Raw genomic sequence first — 20,123 nt, forward strand, 5'->3', positions numbered from 1 at the left:
GGGTACAGCTTAGCCATCAGTTACTAGGCAGAGACAGAAATTGCCAGGACTTCAGGCTCCCTTGTGCTAAATCCATCAGGATGAACAGATTGTAAACTGCCCATTACAAACATGATAGGCAACAATTTAGCATCCAGTTAATACTTCATTACCTCCATTCATTACCTTTATACAGCCTTTCCCTCCTGAAGCTTTCTGAAATTGAATTTTCCGGTCTACACTGGATTTAATAGGAATAGTTATGAACATTAGCTTCTGAATTATTTGAGTGCATATGGATATTTTTGTATTTTGTTAGATAAGTCTGAAGTATTTGTTTCTATTTTTATTTTATTTTACCATCTTATTAAGAAATATGAGAAAAATACTTTCTTGATTTGGGGGTTTTTGTTGTTTGTTTGTGGTAATAACAAAGCTCCTCAGAAGCAGAGTTTTTCAGAAGCAGAGTTTTTAATAAAGCCTATAAAGTAAACCCCTCACAATTTGCTTCTCAGTTGTTTTTTTCTTCTTATTATAGAGAGCAACTTACAGACAGACGTATTTGTCTCAATTCACTACAGAGTTGCTAAGGCCATTTTGGTCAGTGTTTAAATGCTTCAAGTGATTCAAGCTATGTATCACTTTTCCCCTTCAGTAATCCAGAGATCTTGACAAGAATAGCCCTGCTTATTGTGACCCCAACTTAATTTTCTTTCTCCTATAATTCTATTATTATTATTGCTATTTTATTATTATAACCTGCCTCCTTTCTGTAGGCAAATAAACTGTGATTTGCTATTTTATTACCCAAAGTTATCCCACAGCTCTCCAAGTGTTTGGTTTTACTAGCCTGGAAGGTTTCATCTTCCAAGGTACCTTTAAGAACACCATAAACAAGAAAACCCAAAAGGCTCTTACAAGCTTTTCTTGTCTGCTGAGTAAAGCTTACCGTTTCTTCTAACTAAGATCCAAACTACAGGAAACAATGAAAGAATGGGGGGACATTGGTAAGGATGGTAACAAAAAATGTGATCCTGAAATAATTCTGGTTGAGAAAGATTTCAGGTGGTTGCTGGTCCAACCTCCTTACACTGGAGGAGGGTCTGAAAACAACTGGTTTAGTCTTGCCATTTTCTCCTGAGGTTTGGTTTCTCTCCTCCCACATCCTTGTAACTACTTGCTCTCATCTCTGGCTTTGTCAGAACCGAACATGTCAGGAGAGAAAGGATGTCCTGGTGCAGCCTCTCAAGCACAAGATGATGGGAAGGAGGGAAGAGCCTCCGAAATCAGCAAGTGGAAGGAGACATAAAGGTGGAGGAGGGGTGTGTGCGAACAAAACTGGTGGGGAAGGTGGAACTGATGGAGCAGAGAATGTGCTAAATGGACATGGGGCTGAACTGGCACAGGGAGCTGGAGGGAAGGCAGAGACCATCTTAAATGCCAGCACCAGATAAGCTGCTGATTCAGTCTCTGAGATCTCAGAGGACTGGAAGAGCAGGGCTCTCAAATCTATTAAATGGGTTGAGGGGCTTCTTAAGGCATTTAAAAATTACTTGAATTACCTGGTGTTCTGGGTAGGTCTCAAAAGGCTGTAATGGAAGGCTGTGAAGAGGAGATCAAAGTGGGGAGACTGCTAAGGAGCTCTTAGCAAACGTGTGCTCAGGGGCTTTTGCAGGGCAGCCAATAAAGGGAAAATGAGCACTGCGGATCCACAGTGATCAAATTAACTGTTATTTCCTATTATTTTCTTTTTCCTATTTCCTTTCTATTCTTTCCTTTGAGCTCTTCCTCTTTTAATGTTCCACCTCTAACTACCTTTCAGTTCATGCAGATTTTAATTTTACTTCAGAAGTGCATTATTTCTGTTCTGCTGAGCTAATCAGATGTCATCTCTTATTTATTCTGAAAAATGCTGAAAAAATATTTTTACAGAGGCTTTTCTCTAATCAAACCTCAAAAATTGTTCTCATTTCCAGAGAGCACATTCTTTTGTATTTTTCTTTTGAAAATAATTTCCGTCTCCCATCTTTTTAATACAGCTGAATTTTTGACATTTTATTTTCAATTTTTAATTCTAAAACTGCACATTGTCATCAGTATGAATGCTGAAGTAGGAGACAGCATGGAAAATGTATAAGTTGCACAATAAAAGCATCTTCAGTAACAAAGGTTGACCTGAGACAGAATAAAGTGTTTAAAGTCCAGAGGGCTTTCCAGTCCATCTATAAGAGCTTCAAAGTAGGTCAGAGTGGCTGATATCATCATGTCAGACCTTACTCTGAGATGGTTTTCAAAAGAACTCAGGAAAGTCCTTTTCCACGCTCTACATTCTTCTGAGAATAGCAGAAAGGATGGGGCTGTCATCTGAAATAGAACTGGAATGTCTCAAAGATAATCCTATGAGCTGGGTGAATGCTTGTATGATAAAAACACTTCTGTGAAACAGAAAAAAAGGGGGAAACCTGCATTTGTCATTCAAAATACTGTGGTGTTTCAGGCTCCTTGAAATTGCTATGAATCCTGACTGGTGAGTGACACTGGACATTACAGGTGACACACATCATTAAGAACCATCCCAACTGGTAATGACTGTGATTTTGTATGATATTACTGAGACACATTTTGGAGGAAGATATTAAAGGCTTCAGTGGGTGATTTAAGCAGCATGATAAACAGTGGAAGAGACAGTTCTTTTGTTCAGCTTTCTCTAGCAATGGAAGCTGGAGTGTAGGAGGAACTAATGGGGAAGAGATGTTTACACACAAATAGACTATACCCTAAAATGTAGTAAACAACTTACAGCTTGCTTTAGTTTGTTTACCCCAAAAAAACCCCAAACCCAAGAAAAAAAGAAGTCAATATCCTTAATATACAGTAAATTACTTCTTTAACAGTTTAATTCCAGCTCGTACTTTAGGGATGACCTGTAACTGTGGATCATCTGCAAGGCTGTAGGTATTTTTACCACTGTTTTAAGTTTCATCCTGACAAATTTTGAACTTAGTCAGTGCACAAGTCTGCCTCCTTTGTTGCTGCATAACAGGGTGGGTATGCTCCAAAGTGAATGCCATGGAAAACACATCTGCTCAAGAAAACAGGTAATTTTCACATGTACTTAAAACCTAGTAGTTTGCCAAGTACCAAGGCTCAGTGTACCAACCTGGAAAAGGGTGTAATGAAAGGAAGAACACTCTCCATTAAAAATTTAAGGCAACATCTGTTTTTGTCAGTCTCCCAGTAAAATCCCACTCATCATTCCAAAGGTAAATCAAAAAATCGGAAAGTAAATTACTTCACTGAGAATATACTCCCATCACATTATTCTTCAAACCACTCACTTTTAGTGTACTGTCTCAGTTCAGTATCTCAAAGTATTTATTTGACTGGTGGAAAAATACAAATCAGTGTAAACAAAATATTCTGGCTACATCCATACAGTACTTTTCTACTGAAATATTATTTACCTAAAACTGATTTAAAGATACAACATTCAGTTTTCCTAGGACAAGACGACTGAATCTAAGATCAGATGGAAGTATCCCTATGCTTACATACTGCCCTATTCCCCTTCCTACGTTGTATGGATGTAAATACTTTAAGTCTCCATGTTACTTTTTACTGCTTCTTTTACTTCAGGGTAAGGTAGTCTTATATAAGTAAGGGTATACTTCAGGGTAAGTTATTCATAAATGCATAATTTAAGCAAGACAATGAAACCTCTAGTAAGGAGTATCTCAGACAAGCAATCTTTGTCTTAAGAATGCCCCTCAATGATTTCAAAAATTATCCCCTGACAGTTCTGATATTATATTCAGCCTGTACAAATGAATTTGAAGACTGTATATCTTCTACTTACCCAGAATGGTATCTCTATGTCTGTTAAATTACAGGGTGACAGAAAATAGATTTTGTGTAATAAACCTAATTTCAGGGATAGGGAAAATTTCATCTCTAAATAACAAAAAATGGAAAAGTCACCATGAGTGCGACAGCAGAACAGGGACCACAACAGTGTAAAACACAAAAATAACTTTCTGTCCACTTATTTGGACTCAAAGAAATTACCATGTGCAAAGCATATACATGGTTTCTCTTTTCTATCAAACACAGAAACCGCCTCATGCACTATTTCATTGTTTTTATGATGTATGAACTATGCTTAAACGTATTAAAATGTTAACTGTAAAAATTAGCATTTAAATACAATTAATGAGTATACCAAGAGAGAAAAATACAAAATAACGGAAAGAAACATAATAAATGACAAAAATTCCAAAGAACAGGCTATGTAATATATTGGAAGGTTCTTCCTGTCTAAGAGGTAAACTAGCCTAAACAAATTCTTAGGTCCAAAGCTCAGTATTTTAATCTAAAGATATGGACAAATTAGCATGGTTGCTAGTGTTGTTATGAAATATCATTCCTATTGCTTGCTTATGCCCTAACTATTGCCTCAGAAAAAAGATGATTGCGCTGACAGATGACCTCCACACCCAAAGCAATTCTTTCATAATTTCTTGCTACAACTTCTATTTCTGAACGGTAGGTATCAGTAAACCCCAAAGTGTTAATTCGGTAATACATCTGAGAGAAAGTTGTTTAGCAGGTGTTTCAATTGCCAAACAAAAGGGAAATTTTCTATCCTTGCATATTAAAAAGATTACTTTTGTTTCTTGTGTTGTTCAACAATTGAAATGATGAAATAGACCTAAATTAATATAAACTTATGGGTCAGCAAATACAGAGCTATACCCATAATCTTAACTGGCTCAGAAAATTTCTTTTCAGTATAATTCTTTATGCATAACCTCCCTAATTTTCACTTAGTAAAGTTAATACCTATTGCTGTGCAACTCCTTCAATACAAAGTGTTATGTTAGTGGTACATATTAAGATGATGTTATTATTTGCTACTGGAAATAATACTTAACAAGCTCAATACTATGATAATTTGTTCATGTTGGTGAAAATTAAATACTGAAACCATCTTCTGAAATATACTTTTTAAACTGCAGTTATAATACAAACAGTATAGATGGTAATTTGAAGTTAAATGTTTTAAGAAACTTTACATTCCAATTTGTTTCATACATTGTTTACAACTGAAAGGGTCAACATTTAGAATCTGTATTTAAGTCAGTGCTAATATCAATAAACTTCTGTTTAAATCAATGCAAAGCATAAACTGCACTGGAAAAGAAATGACTCATTTTACTAACTACTTCTGAAGTCTTAAAGTCTGAAAGAATTTTAAAATGCTCAGTACTGTGTGTGCAAAACTGCATTTAGTGTCTTCAAAGAACTCTAGTGGCCAGACATCTCTTGTACCAGCTCTTCTCTTGGCACAGCTCAAGACTTCGGGTCTGTGGTTGCTGTCAAGCTGACAACTCCTGGGCTTTTGAACAACTGGTCTGGATATGGGAAATTTGAAGAACTGGAAGCAGTAACTGGAAAGCATCATGAATATAAGTAGTACTGTTGCAGCCCTAATGGGGAGAGAAAACATGGTTCATCAGTACAGCTGCCATGTACTTCAGGAATGACACTGGACTATTTTTTTTTTTTTTTACATCTGCATCATGCTGTATTAGCATATGTCTTCACACAAGATTTTAGAATCTGTAGATAACATAGTCTGAATAAATATAGAAAAATGTGACTGCCGCTAAGTTTGAACTCTACGACAGTTTTGTTGGTAATATGAGTAGAATAAAATGCCACAGTGTTCAGAAGCAGATTTGACTTTTTAAACATAAACCAGCTAGTCTTTTCATCAACTGAACTAATTTTGAATTTACTGTAGGTAGAAGTGTCACCGAAATTAACAGTTCAAATTATAATGGCTTTAACATGTAGTACTATTTTTAGAATTTCTAATACTGAAGAGTATAGCGGCTTGTAATTCTCCATGATCCTAGACTGTATTAATACATATTTGTATACAACTATGGGATTTGTGAAGTACAAAACATTGTATTGCACAATTCTAAATATTCCTAGATTTTGCAGTTCCTGGAGTGCAGGAAGGTAAGTCAGCAGCAACAGCAAATATACCCTTATAACAAAAGGAACTACATGGTAGACTTCACTACAGCTCTATTCAACTTTCCATAATTTTCCTTAAGGGTATTGTTAATTCAGTGCAAAATTGCCTATTGTAAAGCAATCTTCTCCTTATTTTAGGGAATGCAGCTATTAAATACAGAATGACAATTTGTGGTCACTGTTATATGTTTATTTATGTTTTAAGGGAAGTGTGATCTAACAGTTAAAAACTTGTGCTGCAGTTCCTATGAGTTTTAGGACTTCATGAGGATATTACTTCATCTCAACCTCTTCTTGGAAAAACTAAGGTATGTTTTACTCACTGTGCCTTTCTGAAGAAAAATAGATGATAGTGTCAAATAAAAGAAATCACTCATGAACATTTTGGTGGTCTGACACATGGTTATCCATGTGCTGACCAAGGTTGTTGCTAGACTGCGAATCTTTGTAGAAATCTAAATGCCTGCAGATGGGAAACACCGTAGCCTACCTACAATCCAAATTTTAAAGGAAAGAATAGTCTGAAACTGCAACTTGTTGCTGTGCTCTGACCAATACAGCAGCAGAGTTTCAGAGCTGGCCAGCCTCACTTCAGTCATACAGCTCTTAAGAATCCTCAGTAAATGCAACCTCACTTCTACAGTGTTTGTGGGAGAGGCTGAACATAAAATTTATGTGCTGGCACTGAACAGTCAGAATGATATTGTCATTACTTTTTAAAAAGTTTTTCCTTTAGAAAGAAATGTGCCTGTCTCATTTAAAGCAATTTTATTAGAACATTTTCTAATGTAACAAGGTGGAGCTTACCTCTAATAGCACACTGTTGATGATGGGGTTAAGAACCTCTGCCTTCATACTGCTCTGTAAACCAGAAAACAGGATGAAAAGCCAGGTCAAAAAATACACTTAACAGCAATATACTGATAGCTGAGCTGTGGTTTTATGAATTCTGTAGAGGTCTTCTTTCACCTTGATTCTTACTTAAGACTGTTTATCTCAGTATTGCTAGTAATTGTGTCTGCAGTTCAAACACACCTCAGTACACCCTATGCATTTCTATCACAGAATACAATGAACTGAGAGGCCCATGGCTTTACTTCTTGATTAATTCATGTACCAAAGAGTTTCAAATTGCCTACTTTCCTACAGGTGTGAGGTTCATGTAATGACACTGTTTGTCCATCTGTCTATAAGTGACCTTTCCACATCCCACAAAATTTTTAACCCCTTGCTCATTTTCAAGGACACAAAAAGGAAAAAGACACGTCAGAAAAAAAATGAAGTTCTTAGAAGTTACACAAATATCTGTGGTCAGGACAAAATGAAAGGTCCAGAGTAGCTGCCCTACAGAAGGAAAACCAGGTGAAACTCAGATCCCCAAATTGGAGGCAGCACATGTGCTAGACAGTGCAGGCTGGCCAGTGAAACAGCTCAGCATGCATGACATTCTTCTCAACCATCAGATAGGAAGAAAGATGGATACAATGAGTAGTGACAATACTAGAGGCTAGAAAATCAAGATTCATTAGCTCCTCTACTTTTTAAAATGGCAAAAGTCCTTCCCTTTTTTATTCTCACTGTTCTTCGCATTGTGGTTCTTTAAAACAGCAGTAACCTCCAGCAAGAGTTGTTTTCTTTCAACACTGAACGCAATACTGATTAATTTAACTGAAGGATTTCCACTTACAACCTTGTAGCTCTCATATTACAGATTTACAGAAACACGAAACTTAATTTTAGTTTGGAGAAAGATGGCAGAATCAAGAAGAGATGGTTAGAGAAAAGAAGTACATTTTTACTCTGTTATAGAAAATCCATTACAAAATTCCCTGTTTAGTGGGCCAGTTTAACTTTTGAGTGCTATTTATTTTTGAATTTTTGTGCATGCATTTATTTCAAGTGTCCCACAGATATATGCTAAGGTACAATCCCAAAATGCAAAATAAGCATTTTTCCTTACAGTAATTGGAAGTTATGCAAATTATTCCTAATAAAAGCAAAGAAATAAATAATGTCCTTTACAAATAACTATGAAAAAACACGCTCAGAAATGTCCCGGAAAAGCTAATGGAAAACTGGAAAATTTTCCTTTTAATTACATTCATGTTTTCATGGAACAATCAGGAGAACCAGAATTTGCTCTTCTCTGATGTTTACAGAACAATTTAAGCAACAGCACAATTTTTACCTTTTAATCCTGCTATAATACTGAGATGTCAGTCATCCTTGAAGCTTCTTGAAAGGCAGGATACTATTTTTAGCAAAGATGTTCATAGATAAATGGATGTTCTTAAACAGAGTATCTTGTGACAAAAGACAGAGTGATTTTTTTTTTAAACAGGACCAAACAGATTTTCTAATCTCTTAAACCTTTTGAAAACACTGCAGTGCTAAGCCAGGGGATCTAGTAAAGGCTAAGAAGACAACTCGTGAAACCATCTTAATGTACTGCAAATACAATCTGTTAATGACTTTTACACAAATGTGTTCAAAAGGGATAGGCTGAGTTGAAGAAGAAATTATCATCAAGCTGTGTAACTTCAAATGTGGGGCCTTTCAATGTGAGAAGTGTTGAGTGGTGATCAGGAAAAACAGGAAGTGGTTTCTAGAAAGAGAGATTTTACAAGGCAGGAGACGGTGTCGTCTATCAAGGCTTATAAACTTTCCCTGCTGTAAAAATGCTCTGTGTTCTTGATCCGAGGAAAGAAGCAGCCTCTTTGCTGATATAAAGCCTCTGCACCCCTGTAAGAATTTCTGTTTCAAGAGGTGAACTATGTTAAAAAAAGCCCAAATGCTACAGAAAATGCTGTCATCTTACCCCAGCTGCTGTTACAGAATCAGAAAACTTCTTTGATAAAGATGAAACTTCATTGCACATGGCACTTGTTAAACTGGTTTAAAAAAACAAGAGAGACAAATATAAAAATACATCCTTGACCTATTAATAGATTAAAACCACATGACAAACTTTATCTTGGAAGCAAAGATGTTCTTAAAGAAATTTTGATTCTAAATATTTTTTAAATATTTAGGCAGAAACTGTTCATTATAAAGTTTTTATATTCCTTCACTGAAAAATCCACTGCTGACTACAGCAGCAAAATGATGTGTTGTTGTACACGCCAGTCTTTTTTGACAGTTTCATTGTTCTATGTGAACAATGAAACATCTACTCTGTGCTAAAAGGAAAAGACCACTTGTGGTTAAAATATGAGAGAACAATTCTGTTCTGAGATCTTTCATTGTTTTCCTAGACTTTCCCAAGTGTATCCCATAGGACCTCATCCTGCAAGGTGCACTGTACCTTAGCTCTGATTCTGAAAAATACTTAATAAGTCCTTTTTTAGACTGAAGTGTTCCTTTGGACTTTGCTATTCTTAGTAGCATTCTTAAGGATAAGCACTTGGTTAAATATTTTACTTACTCAGGAGTCAACTATTTAAAATATCTTAACATGAAAACTTACTGAAATCAGTAGACTTAATAACTACCGAGAGCTTGAGATCTGAGTTTAGAGTCCCACTAGACAGACTGGCTTCTTGAAATTCTGGGTGTTTCACTATGGTTAATTACAAAGTTGCTAAAAAAATGTCTATTGTTTAGAACTGCAGATTGACTTTTGTATATTTCTGGCAGATAAACACTAGATAATGAAGCTCTGTTGGCAGATAATAGGACTGCATTATACACTCTAAAAGCAAATTCCATATATGCAAGCACAGTATCTTCTGCAGAGGGAAGAAGAAATGCAACCCAAGTTGGCATGCACATTTGCTTGCTGGAGCAGAAACAACTTTTAGCCTGTGTATAGGTCATGGTTTTGTAAACATACATATGTCAACCATGTCAAAAAATGACAAGTAGCCTATAGAACCTGATTTCATGAGAAAATATAGCACCAGGACCCCTAAAGCCAATGCTGTTTGTTGATCCATTAACTTACTGTGCCTTTAAGCTAAATGGAACTTCATGAGTTCTATGCAAATGTCAAATGTTCATATCTGAAGTACATAATACTCACTTTGTCAGTACTTTTGCTTGATCTTGAGCTGTTTTTTCTACTTCCTGCCCATGTAGAATTAATTCTGCTATTTTATGAAGCTGTTCAATACAACGAGCAGTTACCTCAGCCAGACTTTCAATGGACAGCATGTAGATTTCCTTAAATTTAAAATGGGAATAATATAATCAATAATAACAACACTGATAAATACATTTATAGATAAATACATATAAAAGAATTTCAAACATAGGAACCCTTCCCACCCCAACTGGAAATACCAACACATACATGGTGAAGTAAAATCAGCCATCCTCACAAACAATACTGGAAAAGTAAATATCCACAAACTATAAAATACAGATATTCTACTCCTTCTGAAAAATTAGTAAGATCAAGTCTACTGTTTACTTGGCTGGGAACTAGGTCAGGCTCTTGGATTTTCTAACATACCACTTTTAAACCTCTTCCTAACAATCAGAAAGACACCTAAACTCTAGAATAAGTAATAATCATAATTATTTTCATATGGAGCCAAAAGTACTGAGTCATCCCTTAGCTGAATCTCTAGAGCAGAAATAGATAATGTGCCAAATAAAAAATTGGATTTTATCAACAATTAGAGAAATCTTTATGTAGCACTGTGGGGTTACAGCTTTCACAAGCTGATGCCAGCTGGTAATCTGCAATCACATAAAAATCTGTAATATATACAGTATATACATTCTGTCTGCTTCTTTAGAGTTTTTTGTAGGGAAACATGACAGATAATTTCTAATTAGAAATAACAATCTCAACAAACATAGCAACCACATTTAATATTGTCATTAACTTGACAGGAAATATTCAATCACAATTAACCTTATCAGAACTCTCTAAATGAACACTTTTAGCCTTGAGAGCTATCTTTCATAAAGAGAATGAACAGTTGTTAGTTGCCTAAACAATCTTTCTGTTTTGCCTATTTATGATTTAAATTGTTTAAATAGTTTGAACATTTTCCCATGTATTGTCACTGAGAGAAGGAGATACTAAGAAAAATTGAGATACAACTTTCAGTGTGCATGTAATGTTTGACATTACACCTCAGAATCCCTCAGCTCACTGTATGTTGAGTATACACACAAAACCACAGATATAAAACAATAAAAACATTGTGATAGAGAACCTGTTACTTTGATATTTACTTATGGAAACAGAATAACAGTAAGAATATTTATGTAATTTAGTCTTCAACTGGGTCTACAGTGAATAGTTGTGTATTATTATTTCTTACTGCTTCCACGAATTTAAAAAATAATCATGACATATAAAGCCAAAACACAAAGAGAGAATCTTATCATTTAATGAAACTTATCCTCCAAAAGTTATTTTACCTCCACAGTTTTTCTTTTGTCTACTTCTGTTTTATCACTCTCAATTTTATTGTCTTTTTGAGTCTTTTCTTCACCAGGTTCTTCAGGTTTTTCATTTAGCTCCTCTTCTATGTCTACTGGGTTGGATAAACTGGCTTCTTCCAGCCACTCATGAGCTTTTTTCCTAGCCTGCCAAACAAAGAATCCAACCCCGAAGTTCAGTTTGAGAAGAGACTATGAGATGACATTCCTGAATATCAATTAACAATACATTTAATTACTTCCTCTTTATACTCAGAGGTTTTAATGTATCAAACCTCTGAGTGACATTTAGTTAGGTGTACATTTAAGAAATTGTAGGGAGAAGCATTTTGGACTGCATAAAGATGGATCATCCAGGGATAATTCCTCTAAAGGTATAATATTCCTAACCAACATGTACGGCTGGTGTTAATTCCAAAGTTAATATTTCAGCTTTATCATTCAAATGAATTTACACAGAAATTTTTATTACACAGTTCCCCAAATAAGAAAATAAGAAGTGTATACAAAAAAGAAAAAGGAGAGGTAAGAGGGATGTATTAAATTCTTAAAGGAAAAATAAATATAAAATCACTGTATCTTGAGCTGCTTTCCCTGACATGCAAATAGATCAAAGCTGAAAAGTCTTGAGGCTTTATACAACTTCAGACAACTGCTGTGCTTAGTAGGATATTAATGATGTCTCTTTTCTAACATGAAATCAAATTAGAACACATTAAGGCCTAAGCTAGTTATCCATAGTCTATCTATGCAGCTAGACAGATAAACATTCATTTGAGCTTAAGACCAGCAGATGAACCAGCTTTAAAGGGACATGATAGTACAAATGTGACTAGTTCTGTGGCTAACTCCTACACATCTCACTTTTAGAGCAAGAAAAATTATTCTTTACCTGACTTTTGTTCCCAGTATGTAAGATCAAATCTGCTGTTCTCATGAGCCCTGTTCTGCTGAGACACCCCTGGTTCAAGACTTCTAACACTGGAAAGGGCTTGTTCAACTGCACTGCCTTACTCATCTCACTTCTGTGAAGGCTTTTCTATATTCAGCATTTTAGTCCCAGTCTCCTGTACTTCACTTTCTGAGCTGTCTGAAGTTAACTGGGTATTGCTCTGTGTCAGACTTCAGAACAAAGCCCTCCTTCTTTGCCCAAGAAACTGAAGGCAGCTCAGTAACAGGTGCTAACCTTATTAAGCTTGTCAGGAGTAGCAGCAACATGCAATTCAAACAGCAGTTCTGTGAGCATGCTGACAAACTCTTCTCCTGTATCTGCTGCAAGAAATAACAAGACAGTTTTTGTTAGCGTGTTACTGCTATAGTATTTTATATGATCAAGTACATCCAGTGAAATAGTTTCACCAAGTATTCCAGCACTTGAAAAATAGTGACAGTGACACAAGAAAGGAATGTGTGGAAGTGTGCATGTATATGCACCAAAATTATAGAAAACTGGGATATTCAATTGAATGTTCACTGTGGTTACTGTCTTATTTAACCTCACGTATGAAATTTTTGGTGATAATAGCTTTTAAAATGTAGGTAAAGCCACTTTTCCAAATATTCTCCTCATTTTTTCATAAACACCTGAAATGAAGCTGCAGTAAAAAATACATGAAAAGGCTGCATAATCAAAGTGAGAGGAAACATTAGAGAGAAGGGTATATGTGTGGCCTTCTGCTACTTGTACCAGAAAACAGTCATAGTTGTTTCCGCAGTAATAGGAGGAAGGAATGTGTTTCACTGACAAGTGGTTTGTTTTTGCAGAGGCAAATCTGCAGCACACTTTGGTTTGGTCCCTTTTTTTAAGGTGCTCACTGCCTTGGGTGCAGCCCATTCAAAACCCCTGCAAATGTTTCAAGGAGCAGGATCAGCAGTTGTGATTTACTGAAAAAACCAGAACATCTGACCTTCAGAGAAAACATCACTTTGTGCAAGAAGCAGAGCTTCTGCTGGGAGCCGGTTTCAAAGCAAGGAACTACTTTCCACAGAAATTATGGAACAACAGACATCTCATGAATCCTCACTCCTAAGCAGGTAATACACTTTCTTGACTTCTATTTCACACAACTCCATAGAGGCATGGGGTTTAAGGAGCAAGTAAAGCACAAAAAATTTACCATACTAAGACTTTATGCTGAGTACTTGCTGTTCCCCTCAATGATAAACAATGAGTTCTCTGTGAGAGGGATCAAGCAAGCTGAGTAAGCACTGCCAGAAGGAGCAGTCTGAGAAGAAATTACTCTCCTGTTAGAACACGTGGATGTTAACACAGTTTTGCTAACTTTTCTGAAGGCTAAAGAAATCTTATCTCACCATCTTGCAAAATGTAGGTTTTATGGGCAAAGTACCCCTGAGAAGATCAAGAGGATGTGGAAGAAATATCATTTTATGTTTCTTTGTTTCCAAAATACAACAATATGGCGTTCAATGGCATAAGCCAGTCTTCAGTCAGGTCAAGGGGATTTTTGCTGTTAGCTCTGAGAGGTTTGGTATGGATCTCACAGGCCTGGAGACATGAATCACGCTGCCTTTAAGCTGACTTCTTATCCTTCTGTTCTAACCTGTTTGGGGAACTGCTAACATTTCTGACCTGTTTAAGACACCTATTTTGCCCCTAACCAAATCACTCACTCATTTTATTGTAATTTTTGTGACCTTGGCCCATTCTCTCCACTGCTGTGCCGTGTCACAGTTATGGAATCACTTATGCTGCTCTAACTTCCTTCTCACACTCCACATGCCACATCTTGCCAAGCAAAACCTATAAAGCAGCTTTGCTACTATGTTTCACAGTCACTTCCATTCAAAAATTACGTGTTCTTAAATTTCTTTATAATTCTCAAATCTTTTCCCCCATCTAGCAAGGGGGGTACAGAGTGAGAATGAAGTTGCTGAACAGAAAATCATTTCTAAATACTTCAAAACTTTCAGATTATATAATGTCTGTAAGAAAAGCTGAGTTACTAAAAAAGTTATTATTTTCCATTTTTGTTTTCATTGATAATATAGCAAAAAAAATAATATTTATTCTTGTTTGATCTTCCATATCTCACACTTCAGTTACAGTAAAAATTAAAAATTAAGCACTGATCAGCTTCCAGAACTTTTAGAGTTAATTTTAGTAACTACCTTATGAAGACTATTAGAATATCAGAAATTACAGTTTGGACTGGATTTTTTTTTTTTAATTACTAGATAAAAAAGTAGCAATTATTCATATGGTTAAGTATCTGTATTTGTAATTACCTTTTTGCACCTGCACCACTTCATCATCTAATTCCTTTGGAACAAAGATCTCTTTTATAGCAATTAAATCATTTTTCACAGTCTCCAATTGTTCTCCATCAAGTGTTGCTAAATGTGACTGAATCTGTAAAAGAAAGGACAGTATTACTAAATGCTAATTTAGAGCCTGAATCCAAAATAGACTAAGAAATGGAAACTTCCATTATGTTCAAATCTTTTCTCTAACTCCCCAGCTTAGACATATTTTTAGATCTTGTCAACAGAATTTGCTGAGTATCACAAAAATTACACTAGCCTTGCCAGATCATCAGGTCCCTTCCTTCCTCCAGAACATAAGTTTTGAATTATAAATCTGTGGTTTAACTGCAAACTGTAATAGGCATTTTGGGATTGCCTGGATGAAGACAGCAGGCAAAAAGAGCACAGGCATAATGGCTAGTCTGAGCACTCATGGGAGGAGCTGGAAAAGGTTGCCTTCAAAATGCAGCCAAAATTATTGAGAGTGTACCTGTTCTGAAGAATGTATTGGCAGGTCTTTGCATATCTCAGCTATCTGCAAGTCCCTGCATATCTAATAGGATGGCAGACCTAAGAGGGATGGAAACAGATTCTTTGAATGACTATTTGTACTACAGTTATATGGTGTCATTCCGTGAGCAGAGCGCTCCTTCTGCCCATGGAAGCCAAGAGAAACGCCCTTCTTCCCCTTGATACAAAGTTTTACCTTTATGTTTGTTTCAAGGGGCTTTTTTAAAGCTTGCTTGACAGATGTACACTCTACCTCAGTGCAAGACTGGACACAGCTGTTACTTTCTTTCTGGTGTGTCCTGTGTCCAGCTCCTGTGCTCAGGGTTAAACCCAAGATAAAGCCGTGGCACTCGAGTCAGGTTGTGAAGGACTACATAAGGCTTTTTTCCTCCCTTTCTATAGCACTATCCATTTCAAGGGAACCTCTTTTAATGGAAACTTAAAATAAGAGCCTAAACATATATGTCTTCAGCACCTCTTGCACTCCTCCTGTGGCTTTTGGGCTGTTAGAAGTGGTCTCAAGTTTCTCTACAGTACTCTTTCTGTATTCTGTGTCTGTGTGCATCTGTGCATGGTAAGTGGAACATTTATCTGAGTACTGGACTTGCTGACCCACACAGTCACCATCAATCCTGTTGGACTGAGCAGGACTATGTACGTGTCTAGGACATAAATGAAGAGCATCAGAAACCTCATGGTAACAACCTGCACATGTCTGGCTTACCCTGTCGTATTTCACAGTAAAATAAAAATATTGTTGACACGTGCAATTAACCTGAACTTGTTTTCTATCTATCCCTTTCCTATTAGTGTGGGGGGGTTTTGGACATTTTTGGTTTTGTTTTTTTGCTCCAAAAGCAGACCCTTGAACCTTACATGTGTGGTTTGAACATAGTTTTTCATCTAGAACAGAAAATAAAAACAACATTGACAGTATGCACCTAACTGTTATTAATATAAGCTTCTTTTATTTGTGAGAGCAAATAAAATATTTTAAAATATAAGTTGGTTATATTTTATTAAGAAGTACCCCATAGGGCAAAGAATGCTAATTACAATAACAAACAAAAAGAAAACTTGTTTTTAAGAAATTTATTTAGAAAACTGTTTCAGTACAAAAATATCACTGCTAGGAATCTACAAAATTCTATTAGTCTACTGTCAGTGATCTACTGATGTAGATCTACTGCAGAGCAAATAAATTGAGAGTTGAAATTGAAATACATATTTATCAGATAGGCCCTACTAACATTACCATCTTCAGAGAGACATTTGTATGCTTCCAGTAATAATATCTTGGTGTAGTTCTACATAACTTTAAAAACTAACACAATAAGAACCAAATAAGTAATCTGGAACTAATTTCAATTCACCAGCCTCCATGTATAGTAGGTCTGGAATTCCTTAATGTAAGTATGTGTACCTGATTTCAACCAAAAGATTTAAACCTCCTTGCAAATTCTGCAAGGAATTTCAAGACATCTGCAGTGTCACAAGCTGTGTATAGCACACTACATATGGTCCTAACAAAAATACCTGTCAGTTATGAGGTTTGAGTTAATCTTGTAGTTACATTTTAGATGTATTGAGTTCCTAAAACCCAGGGCCAGCCCATAGGATCAATTCAGCTTTCTCTGAACTTAATGGAAAACTTACTGTTCATTCTATGCACATCTGCAGAATAAAATTAATGTAAAGATAAATTTTATTACCAACCATATTGATTTATGCTGTCTGCATACTGTACCTGAGCTTCACTTTCATTTGACAGGATTTCCAGAGCTTCAAGATGAGACAAACCTTGGAATTCATCAAAAAGTAGTCCATAATGTGCTGTTCTTTCAACTGTAACTTGCTGGGCCCGCCTCTGTTTCTCTTTTTCTTTGGCTTCTCTCAACAGCTGTAAATATGTACATGATTCTATATTTTATTGATAATACCATAAGTGCGACAGATTTTATTACTATCTGCTTCTCTGTGTCTAGAAGTAGTAATAAAATTTGGGACTATATCACATCTGCAGAGCTAAAATTTTAGAGATGAAATAGCTAACTTCTTTTTTGATAATTTTCTCTGCTAAAAATATTTATATAATATTCTAAGCATGGTTTTCCCAATGGTAATTGCTAACCAACTCTCTTTAAAATACAATGAAAAAAAAAATCTTGCTTATATTTTCAAAAGCAATGTCAGCTACAGATACCATATAATAAATTTTCCCACCCATTATAATGAAAGAGAAAGGACTATTTCATGTGCAGCCTTAAAGAGCCATGCAATTCTTTCTACAGATCACAAAATGGGAAGAGTATTATTTTCAGGACCTATCCACCAACTTGCATAAATAATGCACCTACATAAATATTTTCTATAAAATATTTTTAGCAAATACTAAAGTCAGTTTCATGTGACAGCAGGACTGGCAAAAGAGATTGATGACTTCTACCAAAGGTGGGGCAGAAGTACCCTCTATATACTTGGGTATATTTTGGTGGGCTTTTAATACACTTCTACCAGTGTATAAGAAGGATAGAATAGGATAGCATAGGATATCCAATAGGATCTTCTCCTCCTTCCTTCTATTCCTGGATGAAGTGGCCTCTTGTGAATTTCCTACAGTAAAGGTGGTAAATACATCTGAACTACATGTTAGGTCACATACAAGTCTCTGAATACAAGTGAACTCCCACCACTAATGTTATTCCACTGTTCAAAATTCCTACAATATTGTCTTCAGTAATTAATTTAATACAAAAGACTTAAAAGTTACACTACAGTACATTTCTTCTCTGAAATCTTCATCTTCAAAATTTAACTCACAAACTTTTATGAACAAATCACTGAAAAGTGATAGTGCAACCCCTGAGAACTGATTTATGCTGCATTCTACCTCAGATTCTATGTGCAAATCTATGCATGTTGTTAAAGGAGACATTCTCAAAAGCTCATTTTAACCCTGTGGGCCTTAACAGGAGTTAATTGCTTTTGATCTACTATAAGTCTGTTAACTCTTCCAATGACGAATACTAAAGATGAAACATCTCATTAAAAGAAAAATACTTTACTCTTCTCTACAGGGAACTAAACATGCAGTAAACACAGTTTCTTTTCAATGTCTATTGTTTACCCTCCTTTCAGTGTCTGGAAAACTAAAATAATTTTGTACTGACAGCATTTATACTTCTGTTTTTAGTGCATCTCTGAGCTTTAAAACATATGAGTCACAACTGTGTAAGGATACCATTAAGTTAGATGGACACTGAGATAGAACTTTTTACAGGTTTAATTCCTAATGAAACATATGTCATATTCCTGTATTACTGATTTCCAAGGAAAACAGTGTAGCAATGTTTATGCTGGAAGATATCTATCTACAGCTGTTACCAAAATACCAACAATTTGGTTTTGCCTCCAGACTGTAATGATTTATCACCACATATACTATCTTAATTTTAAATCAGCAATTGCATATATGATTATGCAGAAAAGATGATTTAACATTATCTTTTGTGATTCTATGAAGAAAAATAAAGTAGAGCAACTGTAAAACTTAATATTTATTTCCATAAGCCCAGCCAGCATCTACTGCAATAAATAAAGCCTCTCCCTGAGGCATGTGAAATTCTGGAAAAAGAATCTGAAATTGCACTGACAGAGTAGTATTTAAATATATCCAACCTGAGATAGTGAGACTGTTCTTGCCATCAGTGTTTTGGTTCTCTTAAATCCAGGATCGCTTTCTGCAAGGACATTCATGGTTGTCTTCCCAATAAATTCCAAAGCATCTAAGCCTCCAGATAATACACTTTTCCCCTGTATAAAATAATGCAATGTGGTTATTTTCTTCCCAGTTTAGGCTAATATGAACTTTAAAGAGGAGTGCTTTTGTAGACACCATCTTTGACTTCAGGTCCCTAAATTTCCTATACTTTAACTAACAAGAGAATTGATGCATGTACTTTGTTCTGAATGCGTTTTCTGACAGAAAAAAAATAACCCTATACAAATATTTCCAGTTAATGGAACTACTTACACCAGAGGAAATGTAACAATTGTTGTAAATTAAAAATAATTTAAAAAAATAATATATCGTAAAAAGGCTGGAGCACATCTCCTGAGAAAACAGTCTGAGAAAACTGGGGCTGTTCAGCCTGGAGAAGAGAATGCTCTGAGGAGACCATCCAGCAGCCTTCCAGTACCTAAATGGGGCCTATGGGAAGCTTGAGAGGGACGCTTTGCAAGGGCAAGCAGTGTTTGGACAAAAGGGAATGGCTTTACTTTGAAAGAGGATAGATTTAAATTGGATATCAGGAAGAAATTCTTCACTATGAGGATGGTGAAGCACTGGAACATGTCACCCAAAGAGGTGGTGGATGCCTCACCCCTGGAAGTATTAAAGGCCAGGCTGGATCAGGCTTTGAGCAACCTGGTTTAGTGGAAGGTGTCCATGCCCAAGGCAGGGGCATAGGAACTAGATGATCTTTAAGTTCCCTTCCAATCCTAACTATTCTGTGTCTCTGTCATTCTATGAATACCACTTTAATTTCAACCAATGGCATCTGGTTTGTAGGAACTTGTTTTAGAGATGAATAATATGGAGCCAAGTTCATAATGAACAGAAGACTCTGCCTTACTGGATTGTTAAAATTTTAACACTTATGATGACTCTGGAGCTGTCTATTTAAATGCATGTGTTTTTCTGTGTCTTCATATTTTTATGTACACTGAAGAAGACATTTCACTGGCTAAAGATTTCCATTTCAATCTGGACAACGTGTGTGTCAGATACTCAAATGCTGATGTAACCCGATATATTCCAAAGTCTCAAGTGGCATTACAGGTGACTTATTGAGACCTTAAGTGATTCTTTTTGTGCCACATTTGCCACTGTGGTAAATGTGTGCCACTCTCCAGGCTGCCTACAAGCA

General features: G+C 35.9%; 1 protein-coding gene across 2 annotated transcripts in view; it reads right to left on the bottom strand.

The window, feature by feature from the left end:
- Positions 1–2,849: 2,849 nt before the first annotated feature.
- Positions 2,850–20,123, bottom strand: part of FAM114A1 (family with sequence similarity 114 member A1) — a 31,178-nt gene continuing 13,904 nt past the window's right edge. For both annotated transcript variants that reach the window (XM_053940456.1, XM_053940457.1), the window contains 9 exons: positions 18,874–19,008; positions 16,943–17,095; positions 14,668–14,791; positions 12,608–12,693; positions 11,401–11,568; positions 10,046–10,185; positions 8,843–8,915; positions 6,832–6,885; positions 2,850–5,465 (listed from right to left, as the gene is read on the bottom strand). In XM_053940456.1, the coding sequence (XP_053796431.1) occupies positions 5,355–5,465; positions 6,832–6,885; positions 8,843–8,915; positions 10,046–10,185; positions 11,401–11,568; positions 12,608–12,693; positions 14,668–14,791; positions 16,943–17,095; positions 18,874–19,008 (1,044 nt within the window). In that variant the 3' untranslated portion in view covers positions 2,850–5,354. The remainder of the gene's footprint in view (positions 5,466–6,831; positions 6,886–8,842; positions 8,916–10,045; positions 10,186–11,400; positions 11,569–12,607; positions 12,694–14,667; positions 14,792–16,942; positions 17,096–18,873; positions 19,009–20,123) is intronic.

Source organism: Vidua chalybeata, chromosome 4 (genome assembly GCF_026979565.1).
Source record: "Vidua chalybeata isolate OUT-0048 chromosome 4, bVidCha1 merged haplotype, whole genome shotgun sequence".
NCBI lineage: Eukaryota > Metazoa > Chordata > Aves > Passeriformes > Viduidae > Vidua > Vidua chalybeata.